This window comes from Colletotrichum graminicola (assembly GCF_000149035.1).
Source record: "Colletotrichum graminicola M1.001 genomic scaffold supercont1.116, whole genome shotgun sequence".
NCBI classification, from domain to species: domain Eukaryota; kingdom Fungi; phylum Ascomycota; class Sordariomycetes; order Glomerellales; family Glomerellaceae; genus Colletotrichum; species Colletotrichum graminicola.
This window is the reverse complement of record NW_007361120.1, coordinates 26,046-47,295: the sequence shown is the minus strand read 5'-3', so window position 1 is coordinate 47,295 and position 21,250 is coordinate 26,046. Positions and strand designations below refer to the sequence as shown.

The 21,250-nt window shown below is 42.5% G+C and overlaps 5 protein-coding genes across 5 annotated transcripts; 1 reads left to right on the top strand and 4 right to left on the bottom strand.

Moving 5' to 3' along the window:
• Positions 1-6,844: 6,844 nt before the first annotated feature.
• On the bottom strand, positions 6,845-7,847 carry GLRG_11769 (uncharacterized protein; the record flags this gene model as incomplete). Its single annotated transcript, XM_008102453.1, has 2 exons — positions 6,845-7,147; positions 7,206-7,847. The coding sequence occupies 2 exons, from the start codon at positions 7,845-7,847 to the stop codon at positions 6,845-6,847; spliced, it is 945 nt and encodes a 314-aa protein (XP_008100644.1).
• A 506-nt stretch (positions 7,848-8,353) lies between these two features.
• Positions 8,354-9,859, top strand: GLRG_11768 (uncharacterized protein; the record flags this gene model as incomplete). The annotated part of the gene is made up of 1 exon (XM_008102452.1): positions 8,354-9,859. The coding sequence occupies one exon, from the start codon at positions 8,354-8,356 to the stop codon at positions 9,857-9,859; it is 1,506 nt and encodes a 501-aa protein (XP_008100643.1).
• A 1,136-nt stretch (positions 9,860-10,995) lies between these two features.
• On the bottom strand, positions 10,996-11,523 carry GLRG_11767 (uncharacterized protein; the record flags this gene model as incomplete). Its single annotated transcript, XM_008102451.1, has 3 exons — positions 10,996-11,124; positions 11,271-11,453; positions 11,515-11,523. 3 exons carry the CDS (start codon positions 11,521-11,523, stop codon positions 10,996-10,998), a joined length of 321 nt encoding a protein of 106 aa, XP_008100642.1.
• Positions 11,524-15,141: 3,618 nt separating this feature from the next.
• Positions 15,142-16,115, bottom strand: GLRG_11766 (uncharacterized protein; the record flags this gene model as incomplete). Its single annotated transcript, XM_008102450.1, has 2 exons — positions 15,142-15,743; positions 16,004-16,115. 2 exons carry the CDS (start codon positions 16,113-16,115, stop codon positions 15,142-15,144), a joined length of 714 nt encoding a protein of 237 aa, XP_008100641.1.
• Positions 16,116-16,779: 664 nt separating this feature from the next.
• On the bottom strand, positions 16,780-17,443 carry GLRG_11765 (uncharacterized protein; the record flags this gene model as incomplete). The annotated part of the gene is made up of 2 exons (XM_008102449.1): positions 16,780-17,282; positions 17,377-17,443. 2 exons carry the CDS (start codon positions 17,441-17,443, stop codon positions 16,780-16,782), a joined length of 570 nt encoding a protein of 189 aa, XP_008100640.1.
• Positions 17,444-21,250: the final 3,807 nt, after the last annotated feature.

Below are 21,250 nucleotides of genomic sequence, written 5' to 3'. Positions count from 1 at the left end.
TTTTTATATTTATAAGCCTATAGATACTAAGCGTATATACTAATAGCAGATATATAACTATTATAAAACTACTAGTAAAAGCTTACTACCTATATATAGATTAGATTCCTTATTAAGTATATATCTAGTAATTTATATTATATTTAGTATTTAGTATAAAATAAAGTCTTTACTATATATAATATAATATTTAATAAGAAATAAATCTTTAATAAATTAATAAATAGATTACTTAATAAGCTTTATAAAGCTAATCTTATAGTAATTTAATAATAAATTAATAAGCTAATTATAGCTAGTAATTAATCCTTAGTATATAAAAAAGTAAATAAAGAAATAAATAAAGTAATTAAACATACTAATATTACTTTACTAGGCGCTTTATAATTAGGTAACGCACTAAAATATCTATATAAGTAGGTAAAATTTATACTTCTCCCTACTTTACTACTATTACTACTAAGCGCCTTTTTTATAGCTTTTATAAATATTAATATAAGGGGTAGTAAAATAAGAACTAATAGTTCTAAATTAATTAATCTAATAGCTAATAGCTAAATACTTACTAATAGTAAAATAAATAATAAGTAAATACCTAAATTAATAGCTAATAGCCTATTAATTAATTTATTAATAGCCTATAGCCTATAAGCTAGTAACTTACTTAAGGTAATTAGAGCTAATAATAGTTTAAATAATTTATTAAAGGCTAATAGCCTATAAGCTAGTAACTTACTAAGAACTAATAGTTCTAAAATAATAAGGATAGTAATCCCTTATGCCTTATCTTATCCTTATATAATTAGTTTATAAGACGTTACTAAGTGTAAAACAGTATTAAATTCCTAAGTAACTATAGCTAGTCTATTAGGTAATCTCTAGCTAGTAGTAACTTTACTTAAAGGCGTTATAAAAGGGTATTATCTTACTATATATATAGGTAGTTAGATTATATTAAGGACTTTATTTAAGGCTACTTTCCTTATAGGGCTTACTTTATAGTAAAAGATTATAGACTATATATAAGGCAGCTTATAGGTAGTAATATAGTCTAGTATATTATAAAGTTAACTAATAAGTAAAAATTACTACTTTTAGCTAAAGTATACCTAAGGCTACTTAATTAACTATATAATACTTAATAAGTATAATAATTATAAAGATATTACTAGTAAATTACTAGTATATAATAAAGGTGTTACTAGACCTTATAGGCTAATAGGTATATATTAGAAGTTACTATACCCTCTACTAATCTATAGATAGTTAAAAGGCTACCTATATAAAAAGTAATTTAAAGACACTAAAATAGCGTATCTATATAAGTATAAAATATTAAAATCTTAAGTAATAGTGCTATAAGTAGTAGCTAAAAAGTATTAAGCCTTTAGCTACTACTAGGTATATACCTATAAGCTTAATAAATATAGTTAATTAACTAAATTTAAGGTAAGACTTATTATCTATAGTAACTAATAAGTAAAAGATTTATAAGATACTTATATAGCTATATTAGTAAGTATACTATTTAAAATACTTATAGTAATAGCTACTTACTTTAACTTAAAACTACTTTAATATAATATAGTAAATATATTTATTTATACTACTATTAATAAAGTAGTATTTATAAAAATACTTTTAGGCTACTAAATTACTAGCTAGATCTTTTAGTTATTAAAAGCACTTTATAGGCTTTAATAATCTCCTCTACTATAGTAAAAGCACCTTAAAAAAGGACTTACTATATAAGGCTTTTACTAAGTGTCTAGTAAGAACTACTATTAGAAAAAGGATTATATTATATTCTTTTTTTATATTAATAACTATATATTAGCTTATTACTATATAAATAAAACATAAGTAAGTAATAAGATAGTAGCCCTTTAGTAATAATACTACCTTAAAGGTAGAGGCCTATTATAATAGTTCTTTAGCCTTAAGGTAATTTATAACTAAAGTAACTACTATCTCTAGCTTTTATAAGTAGTATACTATAATAAAATAATAAAACTACTGCTAATAAATAATAAATATAAATATAATAAATTATTACTTATAGTAAAGGCTAAGCTACTACTTACTAAATATATAGCCTTATTATAAGAGGTTAACTAATATTAATAAAAGATAAAGATAATTCTTTATATAGTAGTAATAACTTAGCTAGATATTACTTTTATAGCTAGCTAGCTTACTTACTTTAACTATAATCTAAATCTAAATTACTAAAAGGTAGTAAATTAAGTACTTAGGTATTTTTATTAAATATAGTACTTTTACTTTAAATATAAAGTAACACTAAGTAGTAAAAATAATACGTTAGAGGTTACCTTAGACGTCTTATTTACTAATAACTTACTAGACTATTACAGCTTATAAGTATATATACTAAAGCTATTTAGAGAGCTTATCTTCTAGTAAGCTAATAAATAAGATATAGTAATAATATTAACTACTAAGGCTAAAGTACTAGCCTTATTATTTACTATAAAAGAGGCGCTTTTTACTAGTAAGTTAATTACTATACTAAGTATTTAACTATTAATATAACTAAGAACTAAATTATTACTTAATAAGTAAGTAGCTACTAAATAGCTACTAACTATTTATATTAGCTATAATAATACCTAAACTATTAGGCTTATTACTAAAGAGCTTATTTAATTATAGATAAGGCTATAGTATATAGATATTTATAACTCCTAGCTACACTAAAAAGTAGTAGTAAATTTAATTACTATTAAATATAAGAAGTCTACTAAATTAATAGCTAATAGATTAATAAAGACGCTTAGTGCGCTATAATTTACTATATTTATAGCTTAATTAAATATAAGTAACTAATATATACGCCTTAAAGTAAATTAATAGTAGGAATTAGCTAATAATAAAGTAAAGCTTTACTACTAAATAAAGAAAAATAATATATAAGATATTAAAGGATAATTAATAAATAAATAGGCTATATATAGATAATATTTAGTGTAGGCTTTATAGTAATTAATTACGCTACTAGCACTAAGGGGGTGTATTAAATATAGTAGAATTATATATAAATTAGCTAGTAAATATATAGTTACCTTATAGCGAATTATTAGGGAATAGGTAGTAAATTAGCCTTACTTTTAGGGGTAACTTTACTAATAATATCACTAGGATTAGCTAGAGACTTCCTAACTAAGAAATAGGGGGTTTTCCCTATTTCTATAGTAATTTATAATAGAAATAGATATATATAATAGAATTAATTAAGTAACTATTATAATCCTTACTATTTAATAAATATACTCCTAGAGATTATAACGCTTTGCCTTTACTTAGATAGCGTTAAGCTATATAAACTAATTACTATATAATTACAGGATAGTTACCTTATTATTATAGTTCTTGTTAATTATTATAATAGTATTTAATAAGTAGATAGGCACATTAGTTATTACAGACGTATATATTAGACTATTAACTAGTAAATAGTAGAGATTATAATAGTTACTTAATTAATTCTGTTATATATATCTATAACTATTATAAATTACTATAGAAACAGGGAAAAACCCCTATTTCTTGGTTGGGAAGTCCCCGGCTAATCCTGGCGATATTATTGGTGAAGTTACCCCCAAAAGTGGGGCCAATTCACCGCCCATTCCCCGACAATTCGCCGTAGGGCAACCGTGCATTCGCCGGCTAATTCACGTGTAATTCCGCCACATTTGACAGAATCAATCAAGCAACCATTACAATCCCCACTATTAGACAGTTGTCGCCTGGCTAAGTGGTCTTACAGTTGACGTCTGGCAGCAGGGCAAATGAGTCAGCCACAGCAGTTAATTCATACTTTTCGATATTAAAGTTGTCAGCCTAGCAAGAAATAGAAACGCCAACCTTGCCGTCAATGAAGGGATAAATAATGGTGATGTGAAGGAGGGTTGAATCAACTGGCGACGCGACGGGTGGGTGAGGTGGTTATGTATGGGCACGGATGTGGCCACATCAGCCCCCTAGGTTTGCCCCTCATACTGCCCCATTGGGTTTAATGCTGACTTCAGGGGAAATAGGTGGCCGCCAGGGCGAAAGTCCCGCGCGTACTACTACGCATGCGCACAGATGCCGCCCCATGGCCCCTCTATGCCTGGTAACCGCAACCGACACTAGCACACTAGACAGTTATTAACAGGCCGTTATTAACAAGTTGACACCCTGCACCCTGCTCTCGCTCTACAAAAAAACTAAACGCGGGACGTAAGTATTTGATTAGCTAAACTCTTTCCCCTTACATTAAATGACGACAACAAGGAGTTACTTGTCCACAGAGTGGCACGGGCCCGTACAGCAGACTGGTCGTTACCTTAACACTCCGAGTGGGTGACAAAAAACAGGCACACGCCTTGCAAAAAAAAGTGTACACTTTAACCCACCCACACCAAATGCTTCTGTTAGTTACACCAGGGTGGTGATACGGTTAACCGTACGTATTGGTGGAAGTGACGAATAATAGGGGTTAACTGTTGATTCCTATCATGCGCAAAGAGGGGAAGAGTAACTATCGTGGCCAGCCAGATGGGCAGCCTTCAAATACCGCAACCCATAGTGGGTGGGCCCGGCCACATGGTTGATCCGGCCAGCCCAGCCAGCCCGGCCAGCCTCGGGCCTGAGCATCCGCTGGCCTTGGATCCTACAATTCGGAACGTTGTAGTCGTAATACTGCACTCTTCCACACGGACAAACAACTGTGTAATCACCCTTGACCAGCTGGAATGCATCCAAGCCTACAAGCTGGAGGAGGGGTCATCTTGTCAGGATGAACGTCTTGGAGCGCTGCGCACCGCCACCCACGTGGCGCAGGCGGCTGAATGCCCCCGGGTGTCGCACGTGGATACAAGCCATGATCATCACCATTGTGACAGAAACTGGGCGTCTTTCCAACCTGGGCAGTTGTTGCAGATGAGGGTGTTGCCGACCCTTTGTGGAGGGTTTGTTTCCACGTAATGCGGGCTGGCTGTACACGCAGAATAGACAGTGTGAATGGGAGCTGAATGAATTGGACCAAAACAAAAGGTCAATTTGAAGGTTGCTAATGATGATGCAGAAGGGAAAACACCCCCCTCAGTACTGACTAACAGGTCCTGATTTTATGACCCATTGGTACGTACGCCTCGGTGGCTAGCGCACGATTTTAGCACTGGAAATCGTGCACTGACTGCCGCCACCATGGCTGTGGCTGCGGCTGTGAGGACGTCGAGACGCTCAAGAACAACGCTCCCTGGCCATTGCAGCAAAGATTCGACAAGTTCGAGGAAGCATGCGCCTACACACGTGCTGTTACTGTTACAGTCAGGCTTTGTTCTCTTTACTGAGTACTAATTGACTTTGATTTATTTTGGTTGATTTGGGTGGGCTGGCACTTCTGGCTGAGATGCTGTAATTCTGGAGTGGCGGTGGTTGGTTCCTCGTCTCTGAAGATAGTACAACTAGCAGGTCACAGCTGACAGGCCACAATTGGTAGGCCACAATTGGCAGGCCACAACTGTCAGACCAAACAGCCACACGGTTCAGCCGCGATAGTTCGTCTCAAGATACTGGCTCTACCAATACGTCCTACGATAGCCCGTCTACAGGCATGACGTCTCTTGCCGCAGAGACCTCGTTCGGACGGCATCGTCTTCTGCTAGACGGGTGTGCCAGTTCTGATGGAGACCAAGGCCTTACCGACATGAACAACAACGTCACTGAACCATACGAGACAGACCCGGGCCCGAATCTGTCTACCAATACTTTGCCTCTGGACCAAGGTTGAACTGATTGGTGATGGGGATTTTTTGGTTGATTGTTCCCGTCTCGTTGGCTCGATGTGATGGAAGACGGGGTACAACGATTTTTGTGTTGCGCTGTGCAACATCATAGTTCGTGTACACGGTGTATGCAGATATCCAATAAGCGGGTACAGTCTGTTGCGTTGGCAGCGTCCAAAACCTACTTTTCAGTCCGTGCGCTAAAAACTCACAATTGTAAATTTTGGCTTAATGCCAGCCCGGCCGCGATAGGCAACAGCAATGCCAGCCCATCGCGATGGCGCGATAGGCCTGGCCGGGCTGGCATCGCCGTTATCTATCACGATGGGCCCGGCCGGGCTGGCATCAAGCCAAAATTCACAATTATGTGTTTTCAGCGCACGGACTGAAAGGAGGTTTTGGACGCTGCCAACGCAACAGACTGTAGGCCGTTTGTTGCCTTGTGGCGTATGTCTTTGGCGTGGCTCTTGGCCGATGGAATGAAACATAGGAGCACCGCCATCTCCAGTCCTTGTCTGCCTGCGGGCCCTCACCTGACATCACCTTACTTTCGCCGACCGACTGAAGGAATTGGATTACGGGCTAGCCATCGCCATGGCCTTAGGATAAAGTCGGGCGTCAAACAGGCATCAATTTTCCTGGACACAGCAGCAGACAGAGCCAGTGGGACCGACGTTAAATGCTACGATCATTTCCTGCCGCAGCAGACGACGTGGCGCTTCAGTTTACCCGCGACGTGATTAGAACGGACGGGGAAAAGTCTGCGCAATTATTCTTCGCACAAGAATCGTATAGTATTACAAGGAATAAAGACAATACCTAACCAAACGCCTCGCTTCTGTGGTATTATGACATGGTATAATAATGCAAGTGAATGCACAAACCCCCCACACAACGCCTCTATGGATTGCACAGACCCTGACGTAACCCCCCTCCCCCCCCCCCCCCCCCCCCCCCCCCGGGGGATCAACGGTTGCTGGTTGAGCCCTCGCCAAAGCTTCGAAAGGGTAAAACGGCGGCAGCAACGGTGGCGTAAGGCAGCTGAAGGTAACTTAGTTGGACGACGCCAACGAGTCACCGGAGCTGCTTGTGCCGTTGCTAGACCCAGAGAACAGCCTTTCGGAAGCAGCCTTATCGTTCTGCTCTTCCCTTCTCTTTCCGACATGCAGCTTAGTAGCTGATGGTGCGGCTGTAAGCCATCCCACTACGTCCAGCCATCCCTCCTCAGACTCGGGCCCGACCAGATTGTTAATAGGAGTGTCGAGGTGTATAGCGATGTAGAGTTTCGGAAGTATAGGATCGAGGTGAGCATTGCAGACACGGACCCGGGACGGGGTGAAGGTCGTGAGAGTCATCTGAGAGGCTGCAGTTAGCAAGGATGTCACGGCGAAATAAGGGCGAGGGGGACCGAACAGAAACCTGCCAGTCTGCGGGGCTCGTCCTCTGTCGCGGCTCAAGGCCACAAATCTGGCGGCAGACAAGGGCGAGAAGAGAGACCAGCTCGGTGCGGAGGAGCGATGACGCCGGGGCCTCCTCTGTGTCAGAAAGGATGCAGTTGACGAAGTTGCCACTTTCAACCAAGGAAACCATCTCCCAGGATGCGCGGCAGGGTCCATTGGGTACCGGCTGGCCGCCGTTGAATAGAAGCTCACGCCAAGAGTCTGTTGTCGCTGGTTCGCAGAGTTTGCTGCCGTGGAGCAGGGCGGAACGGGTGTTGTCTAGGTATGCCGCCCATTCGTAGGCCGTCCGAGGAGAGGACTGCCTTGGGGGGCACGCCGATGGTGGCGGGCGGAGGAGAGTAGAAGAGTGGCTTTGGGCCGGGGAGTTCGCGATCCAAGACTTGAGATCTGAACGGTTCATTGGGATGGGGAGATTAAATCCGGCAGCGGTAATCGACGACGGGCTGTTCAAAGTCGCGATGTTTGAATCGTTGGCGAGGAAGTCGACCGCCGTGGTAGTTTTTGGGGAGCCATCCTGGAGGACATACTGCAATGCCTTCCAGAAGCGTGTCGCTACACCTTGCTGCGCAGAGACGTTTGAGTGATTTGATGGCATCTTGCGTGACGGTGCGCTAGGCGTTGGGTGCGGAATCCTTTGATGATTGTGAATATGTTCACCGGGCTGGACGCGCCCGGCGCGCGCGGACACACAAAGAACGTCAGTCTTGTTTACCGACTTAGGTAAGCATAATGACCTAGCAACCATGAAGGCAACCCGTGCTGTATGCCTCCACTTAACTGTTGATGAGTCAGCGCGGCTATTCTGGCAGGTACCCACCCTGCGATTACCTAAGGCATTCGATGACGACACAGGCCCGCCGCCAAAGGCCAACCAACAGTCGCAGGCAGAGATGCCATTCTTCTCTTCTCCCGAATGCATCGACTTTCTCTCCATAACTTTGCGCGATGCACCGATCGCGCCGCCACCGCCACTACCCCGCCACTACCGATGATTCCAATTGGGTTCTCGCTTCTCGGAAAACGCCTTGAGACCCTCTGCCCCTCTTTCGCGTATCAGGGAAAGCCCTGCCGGGAAACCCCAACACCCCCCCGCCGCACCTCATGGCGCCATCATCTATACCAGCCAACCCCACGCAATGGCACGCGGCCGCAAGGGAAGCCAACCTAGAAAACACGTCCCTTGGCAGCATGGACGAGCACCGGGCATTCTCTGGATCTACGATGCCCCACGCTGCCTTCCTCCAACTTCGAGCCATTTGGCCACACCGGCTTCCATCGATCGCTGCTATGCAAAACCTTCAATGTGGTGGCTTTTTCGACCGCAACGACCTCCATCTCGCCGAGCGCATCATCGAGCACAAGGCTGGTACCAAGGGTGCCCTTGAGGCCTTCATCAAGGAGATCAGTTCGCCCTCCACCCCGAACCCACGCCCCGGCGGCGACGGCGCAAACGACCCGGACGAAGAAGAAGCCTTCAGCGATGATGTGCTGGGTCCCTTTCTTCCTATACTCTCCCTTTGGAAGCTTCTGCGGTCCCCCGGGCCAGCCTCCCCGGCTCTTCAGGCCACTCCCGCCGTCATCTTCTCATCTCATAATGAGTTTGGGCGTGACATCGCCAAGCTGGATTACGCCAAGCCCGCAGTTGGGTCCTGCGAAATCGAGTGCGAAGACGAGACGAACCTGGTTGCCCTGCCCTCTCCTGACCTACTCGAGACTCCATCCAAGTCACGACAAGACGATCCTCTGATGGGCTGTCTCGCTGCAATACGTGCTCTATCACTCCAAGACGACGCGGCCATCGGGAAACCGCCTACTCCCCAACCACCGTCGCAGGATGATCCCCCCTACGCCCGGCAGACTGCCTTTGCCCGCTCCCGTACATCCTACGAGACCCAAACTTCGACCTTCTTCACCGCATTCTTCCACGCCCTCTACGCATACACACTCTCCCGCATCTCCAGCTCATGTATTCAAGTCCGACCGGAGGAGGTGCCGTACACGTTTGGCAAGGGCCGGGGGAACCGAGAGTCTGGCCGCCGGAATGGGCTGTTCGTTGCATGCCCTGACGGTGCCTTCTATTCAACCAACAACCCCTCCAGGAAAGGCAGTCCGTTTGCTTTCTTTGAGCTTAAGCCGCTCCCAAGGGCTAGTGCCCAGCAACGTATCTTGCGGGAGGAAACGGCCGAGACTGTGGCCATCTTGTCGCACGACCTACGCGGGGGCAAGCTGCGGGTGAGACGGGCTGGGGATAATCCCCTGCCGTCGTCATCGTTGGGCCATGATGAGGCAAGGCCTGACTTGGACAAGCATCACCGGCTGATGATCTCCCTCGACAAGGACGAGTTCTGGCTTATTCACGCGTCTTTTACTGATAAATATCTTACATACATCACCGACATGGAACAGACGACACTTCCTGCTTTGCATCTGGGAGACGACGAGTTCATTGAGTTCAGAACCTACGGGCCCTTACGTATTGGGATGCGTGACGAGCTGGGTTGCTTCTGCGCCATTGCGATTGCTCTGGCCCTTCACCAGCTCAAAACCTCCGATATTGGACGATCTCTCCTGCTCCGTCTCGAGCGCGGGCCTGAGCTTGCCGGCTAGTTTGCCCATCCCGCATATGCAAGTGCCTGCTGCCGGCATTTCTGCAGTTTCTTGAACCTATTCCCGTCCGCTACCTATCCATGTCTCTTAAGGATTCTGTGGCAACAATAAGGTGGCGCTCAATACACATGGAGACACATGCGCCAGCACTTGATGATTACACAAGGTAATAGCGGCGTCCTCGCTTTTCCCCCCTGCTGGCTGAGGAACTCGCCCCCATGATTTCTAACATTCGGCTCAGCAGGAATTTATCTCTGTCCCCGTTCTTGTCGTCTTTTGCTTGGCTGGCTGGTCGATAAGCTTGTCGACAGGCTGCGCTTCCAACACCCCATGACGGTTGTTTATCGGCACCTCTTGGAGCTATTTGTTTTGTTCCTGCAGCCACTTCCTTGAGTTGATCTTTATCTATGACACGAACGAGCACTTATTCTTTTGCTATGCCTCAATCTATTCTTCTTCGTCACCCTGTTCCGCGTTGTCGCGTCAGACAAGGTGGTTCAGGAGGACGTATCCTGGGTCGTGTTTTTTGATGAGATCGTCTAGGTTTTGCTGACTATTGCTGTTTGTTCCGAATCGCTCTGTGAACCGCCAGGTCTGCCTGGCACGCCGTTTATGGTTAACCGACGGCCTGGACGACGTGACTTTTTCCATGGCCAGATGCCGTGCCTTGTGACATTTGGCCAGCCGATTGATGCCACCTAAGAAAAGCTCATCCGTCAGGCACACAACTTTTCAGCCGTGGGGTGAGGGGGTGGATAGGGGAGGTCATCTTATGTCTCCTCAATTCGAAAGGCCACGGGTGACAAAAGGAAGACAAATTACGTAGTGGGTCTGAACATGCTCGTCGCCGCTCGCCGTCTGTTGTCATTAGTTCGTGGGGAAGGCCGTGAGACGACAAAAATGATAAACTCACATGGTTTTTGAGACCTGGGCGGACGGACCATGGCGCTTGCCTCGACCTGGGACACGGAATGGAAGGGCAACCAACGATGATTTTAGTTATCTGAATGATTTGTGCTGGTCTACAAGCCGATGAATGACGGACCACTAAGTAGGCAGGCGACAATGGGCACTGAGACAAAGATCTACTCCTCATGTAACTCCCACCGCCTCTCCTTCTACACCTCTCTACCTTTTTAGTCGGCTTTCACAAAGGCCTTGAGGACGGCGTCGTGGTTCTTGGACCCGATGTGGGCTGCGTCTCTCGGCAGATGGAAGGGCGTCACGCGCGGGTCCAGTTGGAGGAGGTCGAATGGCGTCGGCGCCTTGGATGGCTGAGCGCGTCCGGAACCAAGTGGTCTTTTCCTGGCTTGTGGAGTATCTTGATGTCAAATTGGCTGATGTATTCCATAGCTCTAATGAGCTTTTTGTTTGCTGTAGTGCGTGCTGTAGAGTTAGTAATGCCGTTGACCTGTCGTGACTGAATGTCCACAATGGCTTTGTGGTCCGTGAAGACGATTACTGGCTCAACCTGCGTGCTCTGTATCCAGTAGCAACATTTGGTGATGGTCCATACGCAGCCTGTGACTTCGAGCTCGGTCGACCAGTATCGCTTTTCAGCGTCGCTGAGTGTGCGGGAAAGGAATGCGATGGGCTGTATGGCGTTGCGTGGTCATTGCTGTCTTTAATTGGTTGAAGGCGTTGCCTAGCGTTACGCTTTCCATCTTGATCTTGCTTGCGATGTTCTTCCAGTGGTTGAGCGATGGTGGCGTATTGTGGAATGTAGTGACGTAGTGAACTGCCAAGGCCGAGGAAGTGCTTAAGTGCCTTCAATGTCGTCGATGCCTCTGATGGCCTGCAGCTTCTCGTCTGGCGTGGTGAGTCCAAATCAGTCAACCATCTTGTCCAAAACAATTGCTGTCGGAAATCTGACATTGGACTTGTCAGGTCCCAATGCCACGTTCGGTCAACCTTTGAAACATCTGCTCCAGGTCGTTGACGTGGTTGTCAATACCTCCTTGAAAGGCTACCACAATGTCGTCGCAGTATGAGTCTGCCACTGTGTCTTTAAGAATGATGTCCATCTGGCGTTAAACATATGCGTTGCAGTTTTTAAATCCCATAACTGGACATCGAAAGGTGAATTGTCCGCACCTTGTTGTAACAAACAGCATATTGTTACGGTCAGTAATCCGACAGTAGGGTTTTCCGCTAATAGTATTGCTGAGATCGATAATCGGTAACAGTAGTATTGGCTTGCTGGTCTGTTGGTCACACGCTGATCAGTCGGGTGATCAATAGGTGTAGGGGTAGCTTGTATAGCTTTTTGTCAATAAACCAGTAAGATTGGATACTGAAAGGTATTCATAGAATGTATCATTAGTTGATTGCTGAAGAGCTATGGAAGTCTGTTTTTTTTGAATCGTCCTGCTCTAAAGATAAACGCCGTTTGTAGAGGCTCCATACGCCAATAGCCAATACTAACAAGGCCGTGGCGAGCGGTCCTCCAATAATGCCGGCAATTTGCGTCCGGTTAAGTCTTTTACCTGAAGCTGGTGATGACGACTTTGTTATTGATGGGAGGGCAGTCGTGACGATATTAGAAGTATCTGATGGAAGGGCCAAGTCGTTATTCGTTTTAATGACCATTTGTGTGAGTGTCTTGGTAATTGTGTGGTTAATAATTTGTGTCTTATACTACGTCTCTATTGAGATTTGTGTCGGAGTTTTCGCTGCTGAGTCAATGCTGCTCTGAGACGAGGTGATTTTGCGCAGCGATATGTAGCTGAAAAGGCCTTTACCCCCGCAACTCTCATACGGATACCCGGGACATGGGCTATCACACGACGACGCTTCTGTTGCTCCTAAGACAGGATATACATTAGAACACCAGCACAAAGATTGTTGCAAAATAGCAAAGGCCCAGTTATCGCAGAATCGACCACATAATCCCCTAGACTGAAATATGCTGCTTTCTTAGGATCTTAGCTTCCAATAGATTGTCTGGTGCGCCGGAAACGAGAACCTACTTGCAGGTGATGTTGCAATATTCGAAGAACTACATGCATTCATTGTTCCATGCAGACAAGAACGTAAGTAGAACCGGAAGCGAAAAACGTAAGGGTAGACGACGAAACGCCAAGGCGACCCGGTATAATGGCGTGAACGACGGTAACGCCTCACCTTCTGTTATGCTTATTCCAAATGTTTCTAGTCACATTGTCTAACATAGTGTAAACCGAATGACAGGACGCCAAATTGCATCAGCGCCAGTATTAGAGCCTGTTAGACTACGGACAGAGGTGTCTACGTTGATATTATCTTATTACATCACTTAAGTACTCTTAACCCTCCTGTTACTGGTCAACGATGCGGGGGGCCTAATTAGAATCCTTTAATAGTTGTAATTAACACGTTTATCCGTTATACATATTAAAACCGTATCTCTGTGTGCATAACGCCCCAATCCGAATTGGCATGCATTCCTAGGGTACCTTAGCAATGTTACCGTGGAACCAGGTTCCAACTTTTCCTGGTATCGGCTTAGCCCTCTGACACCTGGCATTTCCTCTAACAGGACGGAAAAGCACGTGAAAGACTCTCTCAGGTGGAGGCTACTGGCTCTGGCTTATATACTCTTCGACTGTGGCAGCAGGCGGGGCACTCTTTGTATAGTAGTCAAGTCCGTAGTCCGCTTGAGCGCCCTTTGCCCTTGACAGGGACTTCCAGGCGTTAAATACTCAAACAAACAAACAAACTGGCATTTCCTCTATCAGGAGGAAACAGGCCAGGAAAATGCTTGAGAACGGAAGCGGGGTAAAAAGCTTTCTCTTATGAGTTAGATATCATTTGGCCTTATAAGTATTATGTTACCATTCAATTGCAGTAAACAAAACAGATGACCTGCGTACTCTTTGGTACGATCACATTTCTTAGTTTATGTACGTCAGCACGACTTTTGAAAAGGGAATGGAGGGTCTCGAGACAAGACTTGTCGATGGCAACGCAGGTGCCCAGAGCAAAACAGGACGCGCGCATCTGTCTTGTGGGCCTTGGCGAGCGACCGCAGTCGATAGCGAACGCGCTGGGCGAAGGGCGAATGAGATGGACCAAAGATCATGTCGCAGACGGGGATCAAGACTAAGGGATCTACTGTCACGAGTTAGAGCACACAGCAGGGCATAGGATAAATAAGGTCTAAAAGGCTTGAATAGATGTAAACGAGTGACTAGCTAGTGGCGACCTAGTTATATAGGAACGAGTGAGACGCCGCATAATACAGCACTAGTCAGTACTGTTACAGAATGTGGAAATGCATAAACGCATGAACTTAACGCGTAGGGTTATTGTGACATATATCGTGACACTACGTTATAGTAGGCCTAATCATTAAAGTAAGATAGGCGAGGGGTACTATTAACATATTTGCCGTTGTTGTCGCCGGCGTCGCCGTCGCTCGACATGTCAGCTTCAGCTGCCACGACGTATTCATCCACATTCCAGACCGTATTCCAGGCTGCGAGAACGGCGGCGCCCCGCTTAGCCAACTCCTAAGCGATGACGGCCTCCTTTAGGGTGTTGAGAGCGGCGTTAAGAGGCCTAAGTGCTAGAGTAGGAGGTTCCTCTATTAGTGTTAGTTCAAGGACGAGGGGCGGTGATGCATCAAGATGTGCTGCTTTCGTATCAGTACAACTGGTACCAGCTATCGTCCCAGTACCTACAAGTACCTAGATAGCTGTTAACCCAAGCAGATTCTGCCTCCAAGCGTGCGCTCTGCAGGCACAAGAAGACAATGCAACAAGCTCCACTAAGGCTGCCAAAACGGTGTTATTCAATGTAGAGGAGCAACAATATCGCCATAGATAGTAGTAGTATTAGTGGTCTGTAGTGGTGTGTGTGATGGTGGTAAAGGAGAAGGCTCCTCACAGGGCACCTGCTCATCATATCATATTAGCTTCTCCCATATTATCTCTCCATTCCCATCAGTGGCCCAATTCTTCCCTCCACGCCAGATGACCAGCCACCTCGTCTGCTCGCATCCGCCGTTTCACTGCACAGTTTCTGGGGACCTCCCGGCAATACACACCCAGGTCACATCTACTAAATACTCACCTCCCCTCACTAACGCTTGCCTTAGTCTTGTCGGTGATGGCCATGTGCTTCTCTATACCATTAATACCATCTGGGGTTGATGGCCCCTAGCGGCTGCAGCGGCTCAGGGATCAAAACACCCCGCAACAAAGCCATTGCGGTTGCGTACAAGACGTAGTTTGCAAATTTATCCAGGGAGGGTTCCGCCACGCTTCTAGATAACGATTGCCACACACAGTTGCAGGCTGTTGTCAAGACGGTCCGGGCTGTTCTAAGAGCAACATGCTTGCAAGTTTCTGCTGCACCACCCGGACATCTGCGCCGCTGGGGCCCGCCATCTCCTTGCCCTTGCGCGATGGTACCGGACCAGCTTGCTCAGCCTTGCCGCGCCTTGTCGTCACCAGCAGCTCCCCCTTTGTTCCGCTTATCGGCCGATTCGAGGGTCTGGCTAGCGTTTCCGTTAACAGCCACGTTCCAGGCATGCCTAATGCGCCCTCTCCACAGCCGCTCTCAGCTAGAGAGCAAGACTTTGGCAATTTGTTCTCGTCTGCAGCGGTCGGCGCGTCATTGTTAGGTCCTCTCTCAACAACCCCAGGCAAGGCGGTAGCAGTTATGGCTGGCTCGGTCCCGGCTGCGGCAGCACCATCGTCTCCTTGTGCTTCTTTTTCTCCTGTAATCCCACCCTTAGTTGCATCAAGGTCGATGAATTTCCTTACGTAAACCTTGACGTATCCCCACAGCACTCCTGGGCCTGTTTCCCAGCTGGGCATCCACACCAGCTCATCAAGCCCTGGTGTACTACTAGTAGCCTTCTTCTTCAGCCACGCAAAGCCGGGGTCAATGCCCTCAAGTTCTTCTCGGCCATTTCTCCAGTGTTGTTGGAATGCGGCATTGTCATTCTCAAGAAATCGCAGTATCTGTTATGCTCTTTCTGATAGGTCCACTTTAAGGCGGCCGCCATTACCCGTTTTGCTCCTATGCTTAGCAGCCAACTCGTCAAGCAAAGCTAGAGAGTGCGGTGCGTCACCAGGTCAGCCTTTTGCTCTCGTAGCATCAGGTCCCAAACATGAGGGCGCTATTGGTGTTGCGTTTGGGAGGAAGGGGGTTGCATACTATCTCCGCATTGGACAACTTGCTGGCCCTCAAAGGACACAGCAGGGCTAGGACGAGAACCGGAATTGTCGTCCTGTTGAGCCATATCGCTCGAAAAGGCCAAGTTAGCCATGCTGACTTGGTGACGCACGTAGTGCTAGGAAGTTTGGTTATTTAGATCTGGTTGTTGTTAAACCAAGTGCTGAAGAACAAAACCTGGTCGGCATTGGAAATAGCTTGTTCGTTCGTTATTTCTCAATCAAAGCGTTTTCTCAATCACAACTCAGCCGCCCTTCCGTCCTATTCCTCTATACTATGTAAGAGAATGTTAAAGAGAGAGAGAGAGAGAAAGAGAGAGAAAGAGGACAGAAACAACATCCACACATACAAACGGAGAGAGTAGTACCTCAGGATTATCCATGAACACCAGAATCAGCGCTAGGCCACACCCCCCAGCGCACGTACTCCCATTTCAACCAATCCATCATAATCCATTTACACTCCCTTATACCACTGGGGCACGACACAGCGTCCTGCGCAATTTCCCTGGCGCAGCCGCCCTTACTGCTGCGCCGCTTCTTCATAGCTAATACGCCTGCTGCCTCCATCTGTAGGAGTAGGTCGTAGAGGTAGACTACCCTGGCATCTAGGTTCCGCAGAGTTGTGCCAACAAGCATCAGGACTTCAATCACCTGGTCTGTTTCGTCGTCACCGCCCTCATAGTTGCTGCTGCCGTTACCGTTGCCGTTGTTCTTGTTTTTGTTGTCATTTTCGTCATCGTCTATGTTGTTTGTATCCTATGACTGGCCAGGGGCGGCGGCACGCCGTCTTCCATGCAGCAGGTTCTCATATGTCTCGGTCCATCCGCGGAGCACGGCCGTGTTCTGCCGCTCAAGCAGCACGGCGTCACCACCACCCCTGTCCTCGTCGTGTCTGTCCCGCACCTCCATGGCGAAGGGGGTCCTGCTGACGTCAACAGCAACAAACTCGTTCAGCGTCGGCCAGCCTACTGCTGTGGCCAGCAGGAGCATCGAGATGGCGTGGTGGGCGCGGCAAATAGACGCCTTGGCTGCCGTTGCCGTCGTCTGGACGTGCTGATCTGCGGGTTCAACTGCGTAATAGCGAGCGTTGCGGCCGTCTTTGTGATTGGCGGCGCCAATCAGGGCAAGGATGCCAAGGAACAGGGATACGGCGGCTATAATGAGCTTGGCCCGGTTGTGATGCATTCTCCAGTGCGTTGAACTCATGATGATGATGGGGTAGACGGTGGGCACAACCTGTTGCTGACGGATGATGCAAACTAATATGAAATAGGGCAGAGAGAGTGGAACGCGCTCAGGTTTAAAGACAGATAAGCTTCCTAAGAAGACAGCGGATAACAGGTGAATAATTACCAGGGTGCCGCAACGGCCCACAGTGGTTGGTGTCTCGGGAACCAACAAAGAGAACGTACTTGGCCATAACTGAGACTTATCATGATCCATGGGAATGATGACGGCGATGCGCGATGGGAACATTTTTACACACAGCCGTCTGGCTTCAAGAGGGATTTCCATTTCAAGTAACAAACACAAGCAGAACTAAGCGAGCTCTTCTCTCCCTCTCTCCCTCCCTCCCTCTCTCTCTCTCCTCCAGCCGTCTCCGCTTGGACCAGACCAGCCACCTAATCCTAGGCCCAAAAGAGATTAGAAACGCTTCCAAACGGTTTGTATTATGTCGTAGAGGCACTGTTCAGGTAGGAAAGATTATAGGGAAAAACGGCTTAACTATCTACAGTGTAGAGATAGGTAATCCAGCTCAAAGAAATACGTATTCTTCAAGTGGGTTAGCTGCGTAGAGACGAGGCTTAGTTCGGAATACAGTCTGTTGTGTTGGCAGCGTCTAAAACCTATTTTTTAGTCTGTGCGTTAGAAACACTATTATAACCACCCTAGTTAGGGTTATGTAGGGGGGTTACCCTACTAGGTGGCCACTTACCTATAGATTTATAAATTTTTATATAAATACTATAGTATAAATAGCCTTAATTAATAAGCTTATTACTATTATTATTACTACTATTACTAAATAATAGCGCTAAAGAAGGAGGTTACTACCCCTAGTAGTAAAGAGGTATTTGTTAAATATAGCGGAATTACATATAAATTAGCTAGTAAATATATAGTTACCCTACGGTAAATTGTTAGGGAATAGGCGGTGAATTAGCCCTACTTTTAGTAGTAAGTCTACTAATAATATTGCTACGATTAGCTAGGGATTTCCTAACTAAGAAATAGGGGGTTTTCCCTATTTCTATAGTAATTTACTAAAAAAACATAGAATAGAATTAATTAATTAACTATTATAATCCTTATAATTTAATAATTAATAGTTTAATATATATATCTATAATAACTAATATACCTATTTACTAATTAAATACTATTATAATAATTAATAAGAACTATAATAATAAGGTAACTATCCTATAATTATATAGTAATTAGTTTATATAGCTTAACGCTATCTAAGTAAAGGTAAAGCGTTATAATCTCTAGGAGTATATTAACCTAGAGGTTATAGTAGCAGACTAATTAATTCTTAAGATATATCTAAAGAAACTAATAAAGCTACTTATAACGTAATATTTATACGCCTTAACTAAGGATAAGCTTACTACTTACTAAAAGGTTACTATAGCTATAGTAATTACTAAGATATCCTAGTAAGTAACTATATAGCTATATATAGTAAGAAGTAAGGCTATTATAGCTATACCTAATAAGCTTATATATAAAACTAAATATATAATAACACTAGATAATCTTAACTTATATAATCTTATATACTTAAACAGCTAGATAAGCTACTATTATAAGGAAGTATATAAGTATACTACTTAGTAAAAAAACGTTAAAAATATAGCTAATATAGTTAAATCTACTATATCTATAGATCTTTAAGAAAGATATTATAAATCTAATAAATTACTAGCTAAATAGCTTAATAAGCTTAGTATAGTAGTAGGAATAACTAAAGAAGAGCATATAAAGTATACTTATAATAAATATAGTAAAGTGTTAGTAAAAGCCTAGCAAAAGGCCTTAACTACTAAAAAAAATCTTACTATATAGCTTAATAAATAGAACGTAGCCTATAGTAAATTAGTATAAGTTAATTTACTTAACTACTAATAGCTATTAATTTAGTTTAATAACCTTACTACTATATTATAAAGTAGTGCACTTAGCGCCTAGCTAGATTTATATATAGTAATAAGTAAAATAATAAGTAATTAGAATAATCTTAACTAGTAGTCTTTTTATAAGATAGCGCTAAAGAGGGTTAAAGCCTTTACTAATAACTTACTATATTATAGCTAAGCAGGCTATAGCGTATTTAGCCTAACTAGAGGTAATAATAATAATAGCCTAATATATACTAAAGGCGTAGTAAAGGATAGTAAATTTAATAATAAGAGGTATTACTACTAATAAAGTATAGGTAAAAAGGTAAAGTGCCTTACGTACTTTAGTACTTATTTATTATAACTTTACTACTTTATAAATAAATTATAAAGGCCTAGTAATTAGTTAGTAAATATATAACGTTAGTAATAAGTTAATAAGTATATTATAAGTAATCTTAACCTTACTAAATAAGTATAAAGAATTAAGGCTAAGTTATATTAACTATATAGTAAATACTATATAAAGGTAGCTTTTTATACTACTTTATAAGGCTATAAGCTAGGTAATTTAGCCTTACTTAATTTAGGTACTACTAACTATATATTTAACTATATATTATAGTTTGTTATATTAGTAGTAGCCCTAATTAGTAACTATATTTAAGCTAGTACTACCTAAGTTATAATTAAAGGATATAGTACTATAGAGATTACTTTAAAAGGCGCTAATAGCTTACTAATAAAGCTCTATATATATAATATAATATATTATAGCGTATTTACTATATTACTTATTTCTTTTATAAGGCTATACTAGTAAGGTATATAGTAAGATATAAGCCTAGGTAATAATTACTTAAGGCGTATAGATTATAGCCTTATAGGCTATATTAAGGAATAAGCTAACTAATAAGTGCTTAAATATTATAAGTAATATAGCTATAGCTAAGAAAGTAAAAGCGCTTTTACTATACACTTTACTAATAATTTACTACTAACCTTATAAGTAAGAAATAAATATATAACGTTAATATAGTAATAACTACTTTATAGTAATATAATAATATAGTATAAGCGTCTTAGCTACTTAGGTGCTAAGGCTCTATAAAGGATTATAAATACTATATATAGAGTATATTTAACCTAAGTTAACACTATAATAATATAAGACTATAATTTATATAGTCTTAGTAAAATAAAGTAGTAGATTTACTACTAGCCTTATAAATCTATTATAAATATAGCGCTAGGTAATTACTTAGCGCTAGACTTTTATAATCTTAAATAAGGCTATATAAAATACTACTTAGTAATAATAATCTTAAATTAGGTAATAGGCCTAGTATAGGATTTCTACCTATATAGCTACTACTAAGATACTATTAAATTAATAATAAAGGGCTTCTTTATAATACTAAAGACTAAATATTTAATTACGCTAAAAGTTATTAAGGCTAACTAAGAAATCCTACGCCTTAAGTAACTTATAGACACGCTTTTTAATTATAAGATCTTTATTAAGCTATTAGTAGTAAATACCTAGGCTTAAAACAGTAGCGCTAAGTAAATTACTATAATTATTAAACTTAAGGTGTAATATATATAGATTAATATAAAATTACCTAAAGTCCTATAGCCTAAAATTATAACTATAGCTATATATCTTTATAATTAAACGCTATTAGTAGCTTAGAGGTAAAAATCCTTATATTAATTATTTTACTTATATTTTATACTTAATAAGTATACTAAGCCTTTACTAATAGTAAAGCTAGATTTTTTATATTTATAAGCCTATAGCTACTAAGCGTATATACTAATAGTAGATATATAACTATTATAAAACTACTAGTAAAAGCTTACTGCCTATATATAGATTAGATTCCTTATTAGATATATATTTAGTAATTTATATTATATTTAGTATTTAGTGTAAAAAAGGTTTTTACTATATATAATATAATATTTAATAAGAAATAAATCTTTAATAGATTAATAAAAAGATTACTTAATAAGCTTTATAAAGCTAACTTTATAGTAATCTAATAATAAATTAATAAGCTAATTATAACTAGTAATTAAACCCTAATATATAAAGA